The sequence below is a fragment of the Equus caballus genome, chromosome 24, assembly GCF_041296265.1.
Source record: "Equus caballus isolate H_3958 breed thoroughbred chromosome 24, TB-T2T, whole genome shotgun sequence".
Taxonomy (NCBI): domain Eukaryota; kingdom Metazoa; phylum Chordata; class Mammalia; order Perissodactyla; family Equidae; genus Equus; species Equus caballus.
Genome location: NC_091707.1, coordinates 24240470 through 24257193, shown reverse-complemented (window position 1 = coordinate 24257193; position 16724 = coordinate 24240470). Strand labels below are relative to the sequence as shown.

The 16724-nt window shown below is 43.9% G+C and overlaps 1 protein-coding gene across 6 annotated transcripts in view; it reads right to left on the bottom strand.

Moving 5' to 3' along the window:
- Window positions 1-14948, bottom strand: part of PPP1R36 (protein phosphatase 1 regulatory subunit 36) — a 38787-nt gene extending 23839 nt beyond the window's left edge. Inside the window, exons 1-5 of one of the 6 annotated variants that reach the window (XM_023627903.2) lie at window positions 14697-14948; window positions 13772-13836; window positions 1800-1883; window positions 1181-1278; window positions 1015-1081 (exon numbers count right to left, since the gene is read on the bottom strand). In XM_023627903.2, the coding sequence (XP_023483671.1) occupies window positions 1015-1081; window positions 1181-1278; window positions 1800-1883; window positions 13772-13836; window positions 14697-14765 (383 nt within the window). In that variant the 5' untranslated portion in view covers window positions 14766-14948. The other 5 variants (XM_023627905.2, XM_023627904.2, XM_070249241.1 and 2 more) reach the window with 5 other exon arrangements.
- Window positions 14949-16724: the final 1776 nt, after the last annotated feature.

The window sequence follows — 16724 nt, the reverse complement described above, 5'->3', positions numbered from 1 at the left end:
TGCTTTCCTCACCTATACCGTGAGAGCAGGATGAAGGTGAGCATTGCAGATTTTTTTCATGATATTAACAACTACCTGTCCTAGGCTGGGTTCTCCCAGAAACAGACCCGGAGACAAAGACTTGAGAGTAAGCAGTTTGCTTGGGAAGTGATCTCAGGAAACATCAGCGGGGGAGCGGGGAAGTGAGACAGCAAAGAGAAGGAAGTCAACAAAGAGGGTGGTAACAAGTTTGTTATCACTGTCGACAAATGTCTTTCAGGCTGGGGGACTCTGGGAGACATCACAGAGACTTCTCAGAGTTATCCCGACAGATGGAAGCTGGGATATTTATCTATCAGCTCCCCCTTCGGCACAGCCCTGACTGAAGGCTGCTTTTGGGTGCTGACTCCCTGGTGCTCCTAGCTTGCTCTGTAGTCAGGCTGAGGGTGCTCCGGCCATGGAATGAAGATTCAGGCGGAGAAGGTGTTCGCCATAAGCAGGCTTCACTGAATTCGGAGGGATGTGGCAGGGCTGCCAGTAGCCACAGGTACCCAGCTCTCACTGAGCACTCACAAGTGCAGGAGCCCTGTGAGGCACCCTCCCCACACAGCCATATGAAGTCACCATTAGGAGGCACCAATTTTATATCTGAGGAAACTGAGGCTTAGAAAGGTCAGAGGCTCACCTAGAGTCACACACCTAGTGCGTGTTGGGGCTGCCACATGTGACTAGTGGAGAAGACTGATCTCCCATAAATCGGTATATCTTTAATAGTCTATAAACACAGTGCAGTCTTTGTGGGACTCTGACAACCTGCTCTCCACACTCCTTGCCCTGGGATTTTATTTGGGGCTTCTGTGACTTCTGGCTTCCTCTCTTTGGTCTCAGTCTTTGAGACTGAGTCCTGAGAGGATGGCTTGCCTAGAGCCAGTCCCATGCCCTTTCTCCAAAAGTCAGATTTGTGATCATTTCTCAGAAGGAATTCCTTCAAAATAAAGGATAAAAGTTCTAAAGTGTCTCACAAGCATCCCATACCTCATAAACGTTGTAAAAGAACAGATCCTCTGCATCTCAGTATCTTGTAGCAAAAGCAAAGCAACAACTGAAAGGAGAGAAGATGGACAATTGAAAGAGGGACAGAGAGCTGCCTCAGAGGTTTGCACCACATCCCAGACATAAGGAAGAGGAAACACTTACTCACATTTAGCATCATGCAGTGTAACGTTGCCTTGCTGACCTCGTTTCTCTAAGGCTTTAGGTGATTTATCGTCTCTTGAAGCAAGCCTTTTATCTGTCAACCTGTTTTCGAATATGACAGTCTCTGGTAGTTCTTTGAAAGGTTTTAATTGTATTTACTCTATCTTGAGGTGTATGAAGCTTTTACTATAACCTAATGAGAGTCTGAGTGTCATGTATGTGTTTCTTTAATGTAGGATCATTTTGGAATTCACTTTATTAAACATTATATTTAGTGTGCTAGGGTAGGAGGAATACAGACTGCCTGACATAAAATGTAAATACCACCCATCCAAAATAGATCATTTAAATCAACTACTTATGCTGTATGTACCATTTTCAGATTTTAAAAAAAGTATAAAAAGCTGAAAATTTGCTAATAGCCAAATTATTAGAGGGATACATTTGTCGGGATTATTGTAACTCCCACCACAATTGTGAAATAGTGCATGTTCTTTCCTTGATAGGTATTTGCATTTCAACCTAGGATGACAGGATGGTATTTTCTCAGAATTTGTAAAGGCTTAGGCTATTCTGCTGAGAGGAGATATGAGCAGCACCTCCCTGCTGGGAAGGTAAGCTACCTGTCTGAAGCTGGACCATCAATTTCAGCAAAGTGAACTGTTTTGCCTCTTCCTCTTTCCCTGAGATCTACTGCAGATGAAAAACTGTAAGAGAAATAAGAAAATTAGGAACTTAACCCTTTCCCAGAGGAAAACTAATCATGTCATGACTACAGCTCATGGAATCTTAGGATAAGCATATACTACGAGTGGAGCTTGAAGCGAATTTGAGGTACAGTGGTACTCAACTCACGCATTTACAGATAAAACAATCATCTAGAAAAAAGATTAACATTTCAGACTTTATATTCAGCCTCTATGTATCAGTAGCCTGCAGAATACTACCCCAGACAAAACAGTTCCAGCTGGTAAGGTTGCAGTAACTTCACAAGAAACAGAAAGCTCATGATCGGTTTGGAAGGATTTTTTTATTTACTGATTTTTTGATTACTTTTAAGCACCATCTCATTCGATCCTTACAGCAACTCTATGAGGAAAATATTACCATTATTGCAATTTTTGCATATAAGAAAAGTCAAAGCTTATAAAGAGATTAAGTAACTTGACCAAGATACTTAGCAAGTGCCAAAGCCAGGATTGGGGCCCAGCTTCTCCAGCCACAGAGCCATGTGCCTCCCCACCAGGCAATCCTGCCTCCAGAGCAGGCATCTCAGTTGTCACTGCTGTGAACTCTTCTAAAGGCCTTGACTATCTCTAGTCAAGTCATGGGGCAGAGACCTGGGATGGTAAGGAAGAAATCTATCTTCCACATCCGTATACCTCTGTATTATTTTTTTTAATAACAAGAATGTATCAATTTACTACCTGCATAACTAAAAAAGGAATTTGATAGAGAGATACAGGAAGAAATACTATGTTGTTCTATTCCATTCATAGCCCTTAACAAAATACTCAAACGTCCCAAAGAGTCAGACATTTTCTAATGGCTCTTTGAAGTGCATTCTGCTTGCTAGACGTCAGTGTGCAGACTAGTACCTCTTTCCTTAATATAATTATCCTAAACAAGATTACAAAGTTGTTTCCACGTTTTTCCTTGGATCATCACAGTGTTTTGGCCACTTACAAGCCATTGGCTAGAGAACTCTCACTTCACCAGCCCTCCCCAGGGTTTCTCTTCTCTAGAAGACAAGAGAAGACAGAAACACCCAATCTCAATTAACGTCAAACGAAATTGCCGTCTCCTACTCTTTTCCCAGTCCTAACCCTATAACTCAAAGTTCCTTGCCTAATTAGTTTGCTTGAAATGATTTCAGCTGAGAGAAACTTAAAATAAGAAATTTGAAAGGATATATTTGAGACTATCTTGTAGATCAGGTCTATGAACTAATTCAATGAACTTGGAATTATAAAATCATAAGATGATAGAATTTTGGGGTTAGAGAACACCTAAAAGATCATCTAGTACATGGCTGTCATTTTGCTGATGGAGAACTAAGGCTCAGAGAGTCTGATCCACACCCCAGTGTTTGAAACTTGTGGCAGGCAGTGCCTGCCCTTAGCCAATGGTCTGGCATTTACTGCTAAACCTCTAATCCTTATTCTCTGACCTTTGGTCATGCCTTCCCTACTCCACACTTGTCTGAGTGGCTTTTCACTTGACTGAAGTCATCCTCTAGCTCAATTTTTGAGATGGGTTCTCTTTCCCAGTGACTTGCCATAGCTCTAAAGGCAGCCTACGCTCAAGTGCATTTGGAATCAGCAAGAAGCATCACTAGTAATAACTGAAAACTGTCCTTTGAATTACACCTGGGATCGGCTCCCAAACCACAGTCTGAGCTGGTCGTGTACCTTCCTGCAGTCTCCAGTCTCCCCCTCAATCTGGCAACCCACTTAGAATCTGGTCCTTTCACAGACCACATTTCGTTTATGTGCCTTCCTAATATCACAACATGATTATGTTGTTTCTCTTTGCCCTGAAATAAATAAGAAAAAAAAATCATATTTTCCCTCTAGAACCCGTCACTATAATGCAGAGGGCTGGACCACTTTGACTTCCACACAAGTCAGAGCTCTTCGGTGGTTATCAGAGTCTTCTCTTAGGCCATGATGAAAAACAAGAGAAGTTTGGGGCTTCTGGAGATGTAGCGTTTCCTCGGCTGTATGTTCTCAGGGGAGTCAATGGCCTTGGCAAAGATTTCTACAGGCTGCTGGTTCTCTCCCAGCTGGGAGTAGGGGCACTTGAAACAAGAAGGTATAGGACTTCTGACACTGTGTAAAGTGTAGAGTGGCATGCTTCATGGGCCAACCCAGATGTGGCCTGTGAACAAAGGTATTCTCTGACAGATAGAGAAACAAGCATGCATGCTGATGAATTATGCAACACCCTCATTTATTCCTCATGAGGCATTATTATTTCATTTTATTGGTAAGGGAACTGATAGTGAGGTTAAGTAACTTGACAAATGATGACCACCTAGTAAGTGGCAGAGCTAGGATTTGAACCCAGGTCTCCCTCCAAACCACTCTCCATTGTCTCTTCCTTAACTGCCTGTTAAGAAATAATGACCACCCCTTCCCCGCCAGTCGCTGTGTGTCCATATCTTGCATGGAGGTTGCGGGTGTCCTGCTGTATTCTGACACAGCTATCTTTCCCAGAGTATAATCTATACAACTAAGGTAAGACCTGCCTGTGAATAGGGAGCTAGGTCTTCTCTGAAGGGGAAGATTTCCAGTGTCATTCATCCAGGAAAGATGCCAGGAACTGCAAGGCAGGGGAGAGGAAAGCAATTGTCTTCTCTCCACCTGAACTTGAGAATACCCAGAAGTCTGTGAACTCTGGTTGGCTAGTGGGTGTAAAAGGTGGCCTACCCTTTGTGGAGGGAGATCAGCACCCTGCAAGAGATTGCCAGGGTGTTAAATTGATGGGATAGACCTTGATCAGCCCTGAGGTCAAGCTGTTGCTTTGCAAAGCAGATTATCTGGATTCACGACACTCCAAACTCCCTTCCCCACCCCTCATCTGTAGCTGCTCTTTCTTAGTCTCCTTCAAAAGCTTCTTTTCCTGGGCATGCTCCTTAAATGAGGGCCTTTCTCAGGATTCCACCTGCTTACTCTTCTCACTTTCTCTGAGTAATTTCATCTACTTCACTAACACTGATAACTCATAAATTTATATTTAAGGTTCAGATCCTTCTGTAGCCTTATAAACGGATACATCTGCCTATTGGACACCTTCGCTTAGGCATCCTACAGACACCTGAAACTCAGTATGTCCCAAACTGAGCTCATTCCTCTTTAACCTGTATTTCCTACTCCTATTTCCCCCATCTCAGCAAATGGGTACCAAGATCCACCAGGTGTCCAGGCCAGAAAATGGTGTCATCCTTGATTCCTCCATCACCCTCAGCCTTCTCTGCCCACTAATCACTTAATTCTTTAATATATCTTGAATTTGCCTACCTCTCTCTCTCCCATGCCACCATCCTAAATTTAGCCACCATCATTTGTCAACTGAATTTCTGCAATTGTTTCTTCCTTGATCTCCCTGCCTTCAGTCTTGCCTCCTTCCAAACTATTTATCATGCACGTGGTTCTAATCAATCTCTTAATACCCGCCTGTAACTCTATACCCAACCTATGGAACTGCCCGCAGTCTCAAATACATCCCATGCCCTCTCAGGTCTGGGCCTTTACACATGCTGTTCCTTCTGCCTAGAATGCTCTCTCCTCCTCCCCAACCAAATCTCCCTTTGCCTTCTCAACTCCTACTCCTCCTCAGGTCTTGGCTTGGATATCACATCCCCTGGGAAGACTTCCCTGGCTCCCTTGTCCCCTGGGCTTCAGGAAATGGCCCAATTTGGGTACTGGGTCAGGGTACTTGGGTGAATGTGGTTTTCCTCAGCCCTGGCCCCAGCCCAGTGTGGCAGTGGTTGCAGTTACTGATGAGTGAACCCCAAGGACAGCAGCAGTCTCAGGGGAAAGAGTTAGGGTCAACAGCACTGCTACCAAAAGATTCTCCTCCCAGTAGCAGCCTGGAAGGGTCTGGCCTATTTTCAGTAAGGAGAGCAGCACAGCTTCCAATTCCCAAGCTTTCCCGTCTGTATTACTTCCTTCCCACCACAGTCAGTGGGAAAGCTGCTTCTATCTTTCCAAGCTAATCTGTGCTCTTGATCCCATTCCCATCCTCCTTCCTTCCAATCCATCTCTTTTTTCTCCCAAGACAAACAAACTTGAGATGTTCCTACCATTAAAACAAACCAGGGGTCGGCTCCGTGGCCAAGTGGTTAAGTTCGCGCTCTCCGCTTCAGCCGCCTGGGGTTTTGCCAGTTTGGATCCGGGGTGTGGACACGGCACTGCTCATCAGGCCATGTTGAGGCGGCGTCCCACATGCCACAACTAGAAGGACCCACAACTAAAAAAATATATACAACTGTGTACTGGGGAGCTTTGGGGAGGAAAAAAAACATCCCCTTCCCTTGGCACTGGATCTCCTAAAGGCTACTCTCTCTCTTTCCTTCTTCACTGGTAAACTTCCTGAGAAGAGTACTCTCTCTGCTAGTTTCTCCTATTTATCTCAGATTCACTCAAACTGCTATTATCTGATTTCCATCCTACTGCCCTCCTGAAACTGCTCCTCATCTAGGTCCCCTGCGATCCCTAACTTGTTAAATCAATCCAAGGCTTCTTCTCAGTATCTGCTCCACCCTGAGCTCTGACCACTCCCTACTCCAATCCCATTTCTTTTTCTTTTTTTCTTTTTTAAAGATTTTATTTCTCCTTCTTCTACCCAAAGCCCTCCAGTACATGGTTGTATATTTTAGTTTTGGGTCCTTCTAGTTGTGGCATGTGGGATGCCGCCTCAGCATGGCCTGATGAGCAGTGCTAAGTCGACGCCCAGGATCAGCACTGGTGAAACCCTGGGCCCGCCAAGCAGAGCACGTGAACTTAACCCCTCGGCCATGGGGCCAGCCCCTCCAATCCCATTTCTTAGAAAACGTTCTTTTGACTCGGAAGGCTTTGTGTCTCAGGGTTTTTCCAGGTTTTTCCTCTGACCTGTCTAATCACTCTTTCTCTTTGGGTAGCTCCTCTTTCTTTGCCTGTCCGCTATTCCTGAGAGCCATGTGAAGATACCTATCAAAACCTTAAGGGGCTGGCTGGTGGCGCAGCGGTTAAGTGCACACGTTCTGCTTTGGCAGCCCAGGGTTCGCCGGTTCGGATCCCCGGTGCAGACATGGTACCACTTGCCATACCATGCTGTCTGTGGTAGGCGTCCCACATATAAAGTAGAGGAAGATGGGCACAAATGTTAACTCAGGGCCAGTCTTCCTCAGCAAAAAAAAAAAAAAGAGGAGGACTGGTAGCAGTTAGCCCAGGGCTAATCTTCCTCAAAAACAAACAAACAAACAAAAAACCTTAAGACATGCACACTGACTAAGAGACATATCAGACCAATTGTAATGTACGGAAATTACCTGTATCCTGATAGGAACAACTTAAAAAATATTAGACAATAGGAGATATCTGAATAAAACTGAATACGTGATGATGTTAAGAAACTATCATTTATATTTTTAGGTGTGTAAATAGTAATTTAGTTACATTTTTTAAGAGAGTATTTATTTTTTTGAGATACATACTGAAACATTTATAGATGAAATGATATGATTCCTGGGATTTGCTTCAAAATAATCAAGGGGAGGAATAGATGGGGGTACATGGTATGAAGCTGACCTTAATTTGGTGGTTGTTGATGCAGTTTTATGGGTACACTGGGGTTCATTATACCATTCTCCCTACTTTTGTCTATGTTTGAAATCTTCTAGTATAAAAAGTTTAGGGGGCCAGCCCCGTGGCTGAGTGGTTAAGTTCACGCGCTCTGCTTTGGCAGCCCAGGGTTTTGCTGGTTCAAATCCTGGACAGGGACATGGCACTGCTCATCAAGCCATGCTGAGGCGGGATCCTACATGCCGCAACTGGAAGGACCCACAACTGAAAATACACAACTATGTACCAGGGGGCTTTGGGAGAAAAACAAAATCTTTAAAAATAAATAAAAAGTTTAAAACGTTTATATTTATAAACATTTAAAAAATAATGCTGTAAGAAAAAAAAATGGCAACAAAATCAAACGTGCCGATTTCAGATATTGGAATTATTGGCCACAGGCTGTAAAATAAACGTAACCAGTACGTTGAACACAAAAAAATAAAAATAAGGTGGTAAGCCTTAACATTGGTGCACTGGTGGTCTTTGGGGGTAGAAGTGTGGTAGAATCTTCACTTTCTACTTTGCACATTTATGTATTTGTTTTTCAGTACATATGTACAAGTTTGTGATGAGAAAAAAGAAATGGAAATCCAGAATGTAGTAAATTTTAAAATGTGTGTGTAGGTATACACACATATAGAAGAAGATTTGGGAAGCTATTTAATAAGATGTTAACATACTAACAGTTACTCTTGCTGGGCAGGTATAAAGGAAAAACTCAGGATTTTTCCTTCCTTTTTTTTAGGAAGATTAGGCTTGAGCTAACTGCTGCTAGTCCTCCTCCTTTTTCCTGAGGGAGCCTGGCCCTGAGCTAACATCTGTGCCCATCTTCCTCTACTTCATATGTGGGACACCTACCACAGCATGGCTTGACAAGTGGTGTCATGTCTGCACCCGGGATCCGAACCTGCGAACCCCCGGCCACCGAGAAGCGGAACATTCGAACTTAACTGCTGCACCACCAGGCCGGCCCCAAATATTGATCATATGCTATTTTCTTTTCTTCCTTTTTTTTTTTTGGAGGAAGATTAGCCCTGAGCTAACTACTACCAGTCCTCCTCTTTTTTTACTGAGGAAGACTGGCCCTGAGCTAACATCCGTGTCCACCTTCCTCTACCTTATATGTGGGACGCCTGCCACAGCACGGCGTGCCAAGCAGTGCCATGTCTGCACCTGGGGCCGACAAGAAGCGGAACGTGCGAACTTAACCGCTGTGTCACCAGGCCGGCCCCTTTTCCTTCCTGAGTAGGGGAAAAACCCAGTTCTCCCCTGGCTCTCTTCCCTGGGAGTCTCCTTTGCTGCTCACATAAAACACTTCATTTCTGACACTTCTGGTCACCAAATGTGCAGACAGTTTTCCCCACACCAACAAGCAATTCTTGGATACCAACATGTTGTTCGAGAACTCAACTAAATTCTGACATGATCTACCCAGAAAGAGCATCAGATTCCACAGGTTGAGAACTCAGTCCCACAAGACCACCTCCCCCCGCCAACCCACTTCAGATGCCAGTGGCAAGCCCAGTCTCAGCCTTGCTTCTGACGGCCCAGCTACAGATCAGAGATTCCAATGACCCCCTCTGGCTAGAGCTGCTCACAGCACTCAGGGAAACACATACTTATGTTTACCAGTTTATTAAAGGACATGATAAAGGACACAGATGAACAGCCAGATGAAGAGATACACAGGGCAAGGTCTGGGAGGGTCCTGAGTGCAGGAGCTTCTGTCCCCGTGGGGTCGGGGTGTGTCAACCTCCTGGTGTGGACGTGTTCCCCAACCTGGAAGCTCTCTGAACTCCTGTACTACTGGGGTTTTATGGCGGCTTCCTCACGGAGGCACGGTCAGTTATTACCTCCATTTCCAGCCCCTCTCCTCTCTCTGGAGGATGGGGGTAGGGCTGAAAATTCCAAGCTTCTCACCGTGGCTTGATCTTTCTGGGGACCAGCCCCCATCCAGAAGCCATCCAGGAGCCCACTAAGAGTCACCTCACCTAGAACAAGAAATGCTCCTACTGCTCCTATCACTTAGGAAATTGCAAGGGTTTTAGGAGCTCTGTGCCAGGAACAGGAGGTAGAGACCAACAGATATATTTTCTATTATCTCATTATAAAGTTTTCCTGTTTTTGCTTACTCATATTTTCTGATTTTTTAAATAATTTAAAAAATTTTTTTCATAATTCTTTAAAGTAGGTATTTCCTAAGCTCCTGGCCTCAATCATTTCACTTCCTACTCTAATTGTGCACCGGCCTCTCTCGTGAGGGCCAAACTCCTGCTTACTGAACTCTTGACCTGAGGGTCTCACAGGCAGGTACGTCAAATTCTCCAAGTCTAAAAATGTAAACATGTTACCTTTCACCCGCTCCACAAACGTACCAGCTCTCCCACCTTCCTTATCTCAATGGACAATATCATCATGCACTCTGACCCAGACATTCTTGCCTCCTCCCTTTGTCTTACAGTTGGTCTTACCAGCTACTTCCTCCTGCACATGAGGCCTTTTACCTCCAGCTGCCTCTAGAATGAGTCTTTGATTCTCCACCCTCCCGCCAGCCTTCACCTGGGTCCTAGTCACCCCTCCCTGGGATTGCTGCATAACGGTCTTGTCTCCCCAGTTCTAATCTTGCCCCTCCATGCCACCGTGGAAGGAGGCTTTCTGGAGCATAGACGCAATCCCATCATGTATGCTCAGTAAAGGTCTGTGGAGCGATTCCGAACAGAACTAGGTACAAGAGCAGTGACTCCACAGGCCTTCTGTCTCCGCAGCTCCCATCCCACCACTGTCTTCTCCCAACCTCCTCTGCCTCTGCGCTGTCTCATCACCATGAACGGGGGTGACATGAGTCTCTGCAGTACTGTCTCTAAAAAAAAGAACATGTTCCAGCCCACGAGTCCTCTCTGACTTCAAACCTGCATTTTAATTTGTGATAGGATATGCTTAGACTTTAAAGGGGAATCAGTACCAATATTTCCATCAAATGCAAACACTACGTCTGTCCTAAAACCTACAAAGGTCTGCTTTGCTCTTCCTGGCACTGTCCCAAGCAGCTGGACTCCCAAGGTGATCCTGGTACTCAGGGGTCTCCCACAGACTTGCTTAGACACAAAGCAGCTTCACCATAAAAAGCCTGCTCCCCGTCTATTCTTCATGGTATTCCTTTCCCCATCTCTCCTAACTGCCCGCAATTTGTGTACACTGTCTGGAGTTTGGGTTTGCTTTTCTTTTACTTTTTAAATTGAGGAATAACTTATGTGAAGTAAAGTGCATAAGTCTTAAGTGGACAGCTGGATGGATTTTTTACTATATATATACCCATGTAACCACCACCCAGATCAATACATAGGCCATTTCCAGCACCTGCGAAGGTTCTCTTGTGCCTTTTCCCATCCGCTGTGAGTTAATAACGCCCCAAAGGTAACCACTATTCTGACCTCTATCATCACAGTTCTGTTTTGCCTCTTACTTTAAATTTTTATATAAACGGAATCATATAGTATTTACAATTTTATATCTGGCTATTTTTGCTCAACAATGTCATACATTCTACCTTTTAAATCATACCATCCCACATATATTCTCCAAAATTAGCGGAAATAAAATCAAGCCATTTTTAAAAGAATCATTTGCTAACAAACCAAAAGAAATTTTAGTTTATGAATATGACTATTTTATGAATAAGAAAGTCAGTGTGAAACTACTTGTGAATTTATCAGTAGGCTCATACAGGAAATAGTGCCACGTGGGGTGGGTTATTATTAGATTAGCACTGAAAATTAGTTTGAAAAATACTACAAACTAACTTCATTTACAAATAAGGTCAATAAGTAAAAAGTATGGTCCAATTTTCATGATATGAAGAGAGGATTGAGATAGCCTTTAAATACATACATGAAGACTGAGAAAAGAAAACGTTGGCACTTAAAATTTATAACCGCATTTTCTTGTGCTTTAACATGTACTTTGACTCCCATGATTATCTTTCTGTCTAATCCCAAAGCTATCTTGCTGTCCTTCTCCCTGTCTGTGTCACATTCAGCGAGTGTGATGTTTCAGGAGCTGCTCTGTGGCACATCTATCTGAGAGCAAAAACTGAAATCACTGCTCTGGAGAGGACAGATTATTCAGAAATACTGAAATAAATATTCTACGAAACACAAACTTTAGATTTTGACTCTAATATAACATTTAGACTTTATCTATGTTTAATTGATGTTAAATGTCATTATATTTATAATGGAACTATAAATTTCACGTGCTTAGCCAACTGCATTCCTGACCTCCAGCCCCATTTGTCCCACAGCCTGAAAGACGTATCCGTGTGAATCTGTCACAGCAACCTCAAACACATCACCAGTTTTGCCTCTTTTATTCTGTATATGAGTGAAGGGCAATCCCAGCCAAGCCAGACACTTGGGAGTCAACCTAAGCACCTACCTCTCCCTCCACCTTCACATCCAGGTACCACATCTTGTCAATTCCATCTCTTAACTATTTTTCAGTCCTGTACCCTTCTCTCTATTCCTACCAACGTGGACTTAGTTCTGACTCTCACAGTTTCTTACCTGCATAACTATCTCTAATCTTCCTACAACTAGCTAATTGGTCCCCTGCCTCTTGTCTTCCTCTGCTTGAATCTAGTTCTATTGAACAGGTTCAATAAACATCTGGTAAGTGCCTGCTTTGTGAAGTTCTGTAGATAGCTCCAGGGACATGCAGATGAGTAAGACGGTTCCTGCCACTGAGGGGCTTACAGTGTAGTCGAGGGAGACAGAGTATGTGGCAGAAAGGGCCTTGGTGTCAGACAAATCTTGGTTCAAAATGTCAGTTCTGCTACTTACTGGCTGTGTGACTTTGGCTCAATTGCTTAATCTCCCTGACCTTGTTTCTTCACCTATAAAATGGGGATATTAACACTCACCTTCCATGGCTGTTGCAAAAATCAGAAAAATATGCAAATACTCAGGTCATAATAGGTGTACAGTAGACAGTGTCTCGTATTGTTAGTTTAGCTATACACTTTTAATAGAGTCAGCATTTTCTCAATGGAGATTAAAATTAGTTTTTTCTAATCTAATAATTTTACCTTGTAAAATTTACCATCTATTGCAGCAGGTGTAATATGTTCCCATTAACGTAAAACTCTATTTCTATAACTCAAAAAGGCAATTTTATAAAGTGGTTAAGAATGTGGGCCTGGAGCCAAACAGTCCTAGATTTAAATCATCTTAAACACCTTTGAGCTGTGTGATTTGGCCAAGTCACTTAGTTTTCCTCAAACAGCTTAACACTTTGACATCAGTTTGTTCATCTGTAAAACTGGATTAACATGCAGGTGTTTCAAAGGGTTGGTAAACTGACTATCACAGTGTCTGGTACACAGGAAGTAGCTGATAAATGTTATTAGAAAGTGATAATCCGGAAAGCTGCTCAAAAAAAGGCAGGGGACCAATTAGCTGGTTGTAGGAGGATTACAGATAGTTATACAGGTAAGAAACTGTGAGAGTCAGAACTAAGTCTGTGTTGGTAAGAATAGAGAGAAGGGTGCAGGACTGAAAAATAATTAAGAGATGGAAGTGACAGGATGTTTGGATGGAATTGACAAGATGTGGTACCTGGATGTGAAGGTGGAGGGAGAGGCAGGTGCTTAGGTTGACTCCCAAGTGTCTGGCTTGGGTGGTTAACTGATGGCTGGGATTGCCCTTCACTCATATACAGGATAAAAGAGGCAAAACCGGTGATGTGTTTGAGGTTGCTGTGACAGATTCACACGGATACGTCTTTCAGGCTGTGGGACAAATGGGGCTGGAGGTCAGGAATGCAGTTGGCTAAGCACGTGAAATTTATAGTTCCATTATAAATATAATGACATTTAACATCAATTAAACATAGATAAAGTCTAAATGTTATATTAGAGTCAAAATCTAAAGTTTGTGTTTCGTAGAATATTTATTTCAGTATTTCTGAATAATCTGTCCTCTCCAGAGCAGTGATTTCAGTTTTTGCTCTCAGATAGATGTGCCACAGAGCAGCTCCTGAAACATCACACTCGCTGAATGTGACACAGACAGGGAGAACGCTTGTAACACCAAATGGTACCAGAAAGTGCTATCTGGAAAGCTGCTCGTCATCTGGTTATCTCCCGTGGTAGGATTTCAGCAGATATTTCTTTTATTCTTTATACTCTTCTGTATTGCTTGAATTATTTTTTTTACCCCAAGCACATGTAAATTTTATAAACGCTATAATAAAGTTTTGTTAAAATTTACCTTCTGAATTCAAGACTTCTGGTTTCATCTTTCCAGTACCACATCCCTAATCGTAATCCCAGTTGCTGTAAAATGAAATGATTGCAGCAAAAATAATTAAAAGTTCAATTTGGAATCCACATGTCACAATGAACTTTCAATAATAATTCCCACTAGTCGCCCTTTAACTCTATTCAATAAAGATGTAGGATCTTAAAGTGTTCTCTTTTCTTAATCTGAAGCTAGGATTTTATCCTTTTCTTAATTGCTTTTAGGTGTAGTTTCAGTAGAAAGGAATAATGGAAGGGAGAAAGAGAAGGAAGAAAACTTCACTTAGCCCGCACTAGCTCAGGGCTCATCATAGCAATTTAGCGATTAATTGGGACTCAGACCACAATAAACTGACGCCCAGAGCAGCCTCAACCTTCTAGAGGCGTCAGACACCCCCTAATAGGAGGAGCCTGTTTAACACGGAGCCCGCCCTTCAGAGGACGTCCGCAAAGAACAAGTTTACCCTTTTCACCGAGCGGCGGCTACAACCCACCAGCATTCCCCCGCCCCGCCACCAGGGGATCCCACCCACAGCAGGACGGCGTCGTCCCCAGTAGGGCTATTTATATTGCAACCAACCAATTAGAGGTGGCGAGGTGGGACTTTCATAACTATCTAAATATCCGCGTAGGGAGCCAGAATTCAATTCTGACCGTTTCCCGGGTACACGTTCATAGTTCTGCTTTTGCAGGCAAATATGCCTGTAGCTCTTTGAGTACCGCTCGCCCCGGGGCTCAGGCGGCGACCCGCCCGTGGAGGAGGGCGGGGCCGCGGCGGAAGGAGTCCGGGCGGCCCGGCCCCGCCACCCAGCCGTCTCAGGCGCCGCGGGCCGGGAGGGGGCTGCGGGCCGGCCGTCACCGGCCGCCGGCGTGGGGGCGGCCGAGGCGGCACTTACATCCCGCCGCATCGCGGCCTGGCCGTCCAGCCGCTTCCTCCGCGAGTAAAACTCCGGCACCCGGTGCATGGCCTCGCCGGGGCCGCCTCCCGGCACTGCGGAGGCAACCGCCCGCGGGCGCCGGACCCCGCGGCCTGAGGGCGAACCGGGGCGGGGACGTGCTTCCGCCGCGGCGGGCGGGCGACCTGGAGCGGAGGCACCTCGGCGCCGGCGTGGCTCCGTCCGCGCTCTCGCCTCCTGTGCGGCGCTGGCTGATTGGCGTAGCCATAGCAAAGCTGCCCAGGTGATGCTTCTCAAAGGGTCAGCGCTGCATGGCCTTCCAACCGTGAAGTCAACCACTTTACTGTTTCCTTTTTAATTGGAGTAACTAGATTCAGTTCTATAGGGAAGATCCTTTTGTTCCAAACTTGGTTAGCACTAGATTAAGTTCAAATCCAGACTGGGACTAGGTTGATTGGGGGGGGGGGGGGGGGGGAGGGTTGAGGGGAGGAAGCGTGGAAATAAGGTTTTCAGAACTTGGTTCTGCTGCATAACTAGATGTGGGACCAAGAGCAAGACAACACTGATTTTGCTTCTGAAGATACCCTAGTCAGGGGTTATGAGGATTTTTGAGGAATAAAGTGTGTAAAGCGCTACCCTTAATAAGTACGCAAAATTAGTGCTGCCCAACGTAAAGAAACTTGCTTTGTGTCAATGGACGTTCAACTGATATTTTTACATTTACGCTTTTCAAATCATGTGTCTTGTAATTCCTTCTTGCAACTGAGTTGATAGGCAGATTCTGATTATTTTTTTCCTTCCAACACTGATGTAAGCAATGCTGGATGGCACTACATGATTGGCAATGCTTAATATATTCTGCTTTTGTTTTATCCCCACAGCTTAATAAACGTTAAGAGATGCTCAGTAAATAGCTGGTGATTGTGTACTCCCATAAACTTCAAAAATATGGCAATAGACATTCCCCCACCCTGGCCCTCCCAGTCTCATGACTTGGCCACACACCAACACTGGTTATAGTGGTATAAAATTGTAATCACCTAGATTCACGTTCCACTCGCTTGAGTCCATTCCTGGCAGCTGATCCAGTTGGCTCGGATATATGGAAACCCACCTGTACACTGGCAGTGCTGCTTTGAGGCTATGGCCTCAAGGCTGGTTTTTTGAAGACGACTCACTTGAAGAGGAATAAGAACACGGAAGTCACGGAGAGTTTTTCACTAAGCACTGTATATAACCAGGGGTGGCGAGGACAGGGAGAAATAATGAGCTGAAACTCCAGAAAGGCCTGAGAAAGGCAGAGAGCTCTGGATGGAGTCCATTCACCCCACCGCTATCAAGAAGACCACTCTTAAATTTCACAAGATTGTAACCTATCATTAACTCAATAAAAATTTTAAAAAGGCCACTCTTCAGTTAACCTCTTCAGTTTATCCAATGAGCGAAGAAATGCTAGTAGAAAACCAAAGATCTTTTATACTTCACCACAGTTTAACTTCAGGCTGTCTAAAGTACAAAACTAAGGTAAAACTCAGAGTTGAGAACCCAAAACATGACCTATATAAAAGTTACATGACAAGTTATTCCAAATGTGCTAGAGGGACATAGTATTTCAAAGAAACCTTTGATAACTCTGAAGGGACCATCTCATAATTCTGTATTACTAGACCCTAACAAAAGGGAATAAAAGATTATTTTTATGGCTCTAAATCATTATTTAAAAAGTGACCTACTCATTTCTTAGGTTAGATTTTTCACCAATTTTGTCTTTTTTTGAATGACATTAGAAGCTCACAACCTAAAATGGAAATACTATAATTTTCCCTTTAGAAACAAACCATCCATGATGTTATAAAGTAGGGATAAAGGTATCATCTAAATATTTAATAATTCCAAGTGTTCTGTGAGGGAAAGATTTTTTTTTTTTTTGCCTAAGAGAAACTTCTCAAGGTCATAAAACATAGAACTAAATTGCTAATTTCAGGTTTTAGGCCCAAGACATTAACTGAATATAATGCATGCTTATAC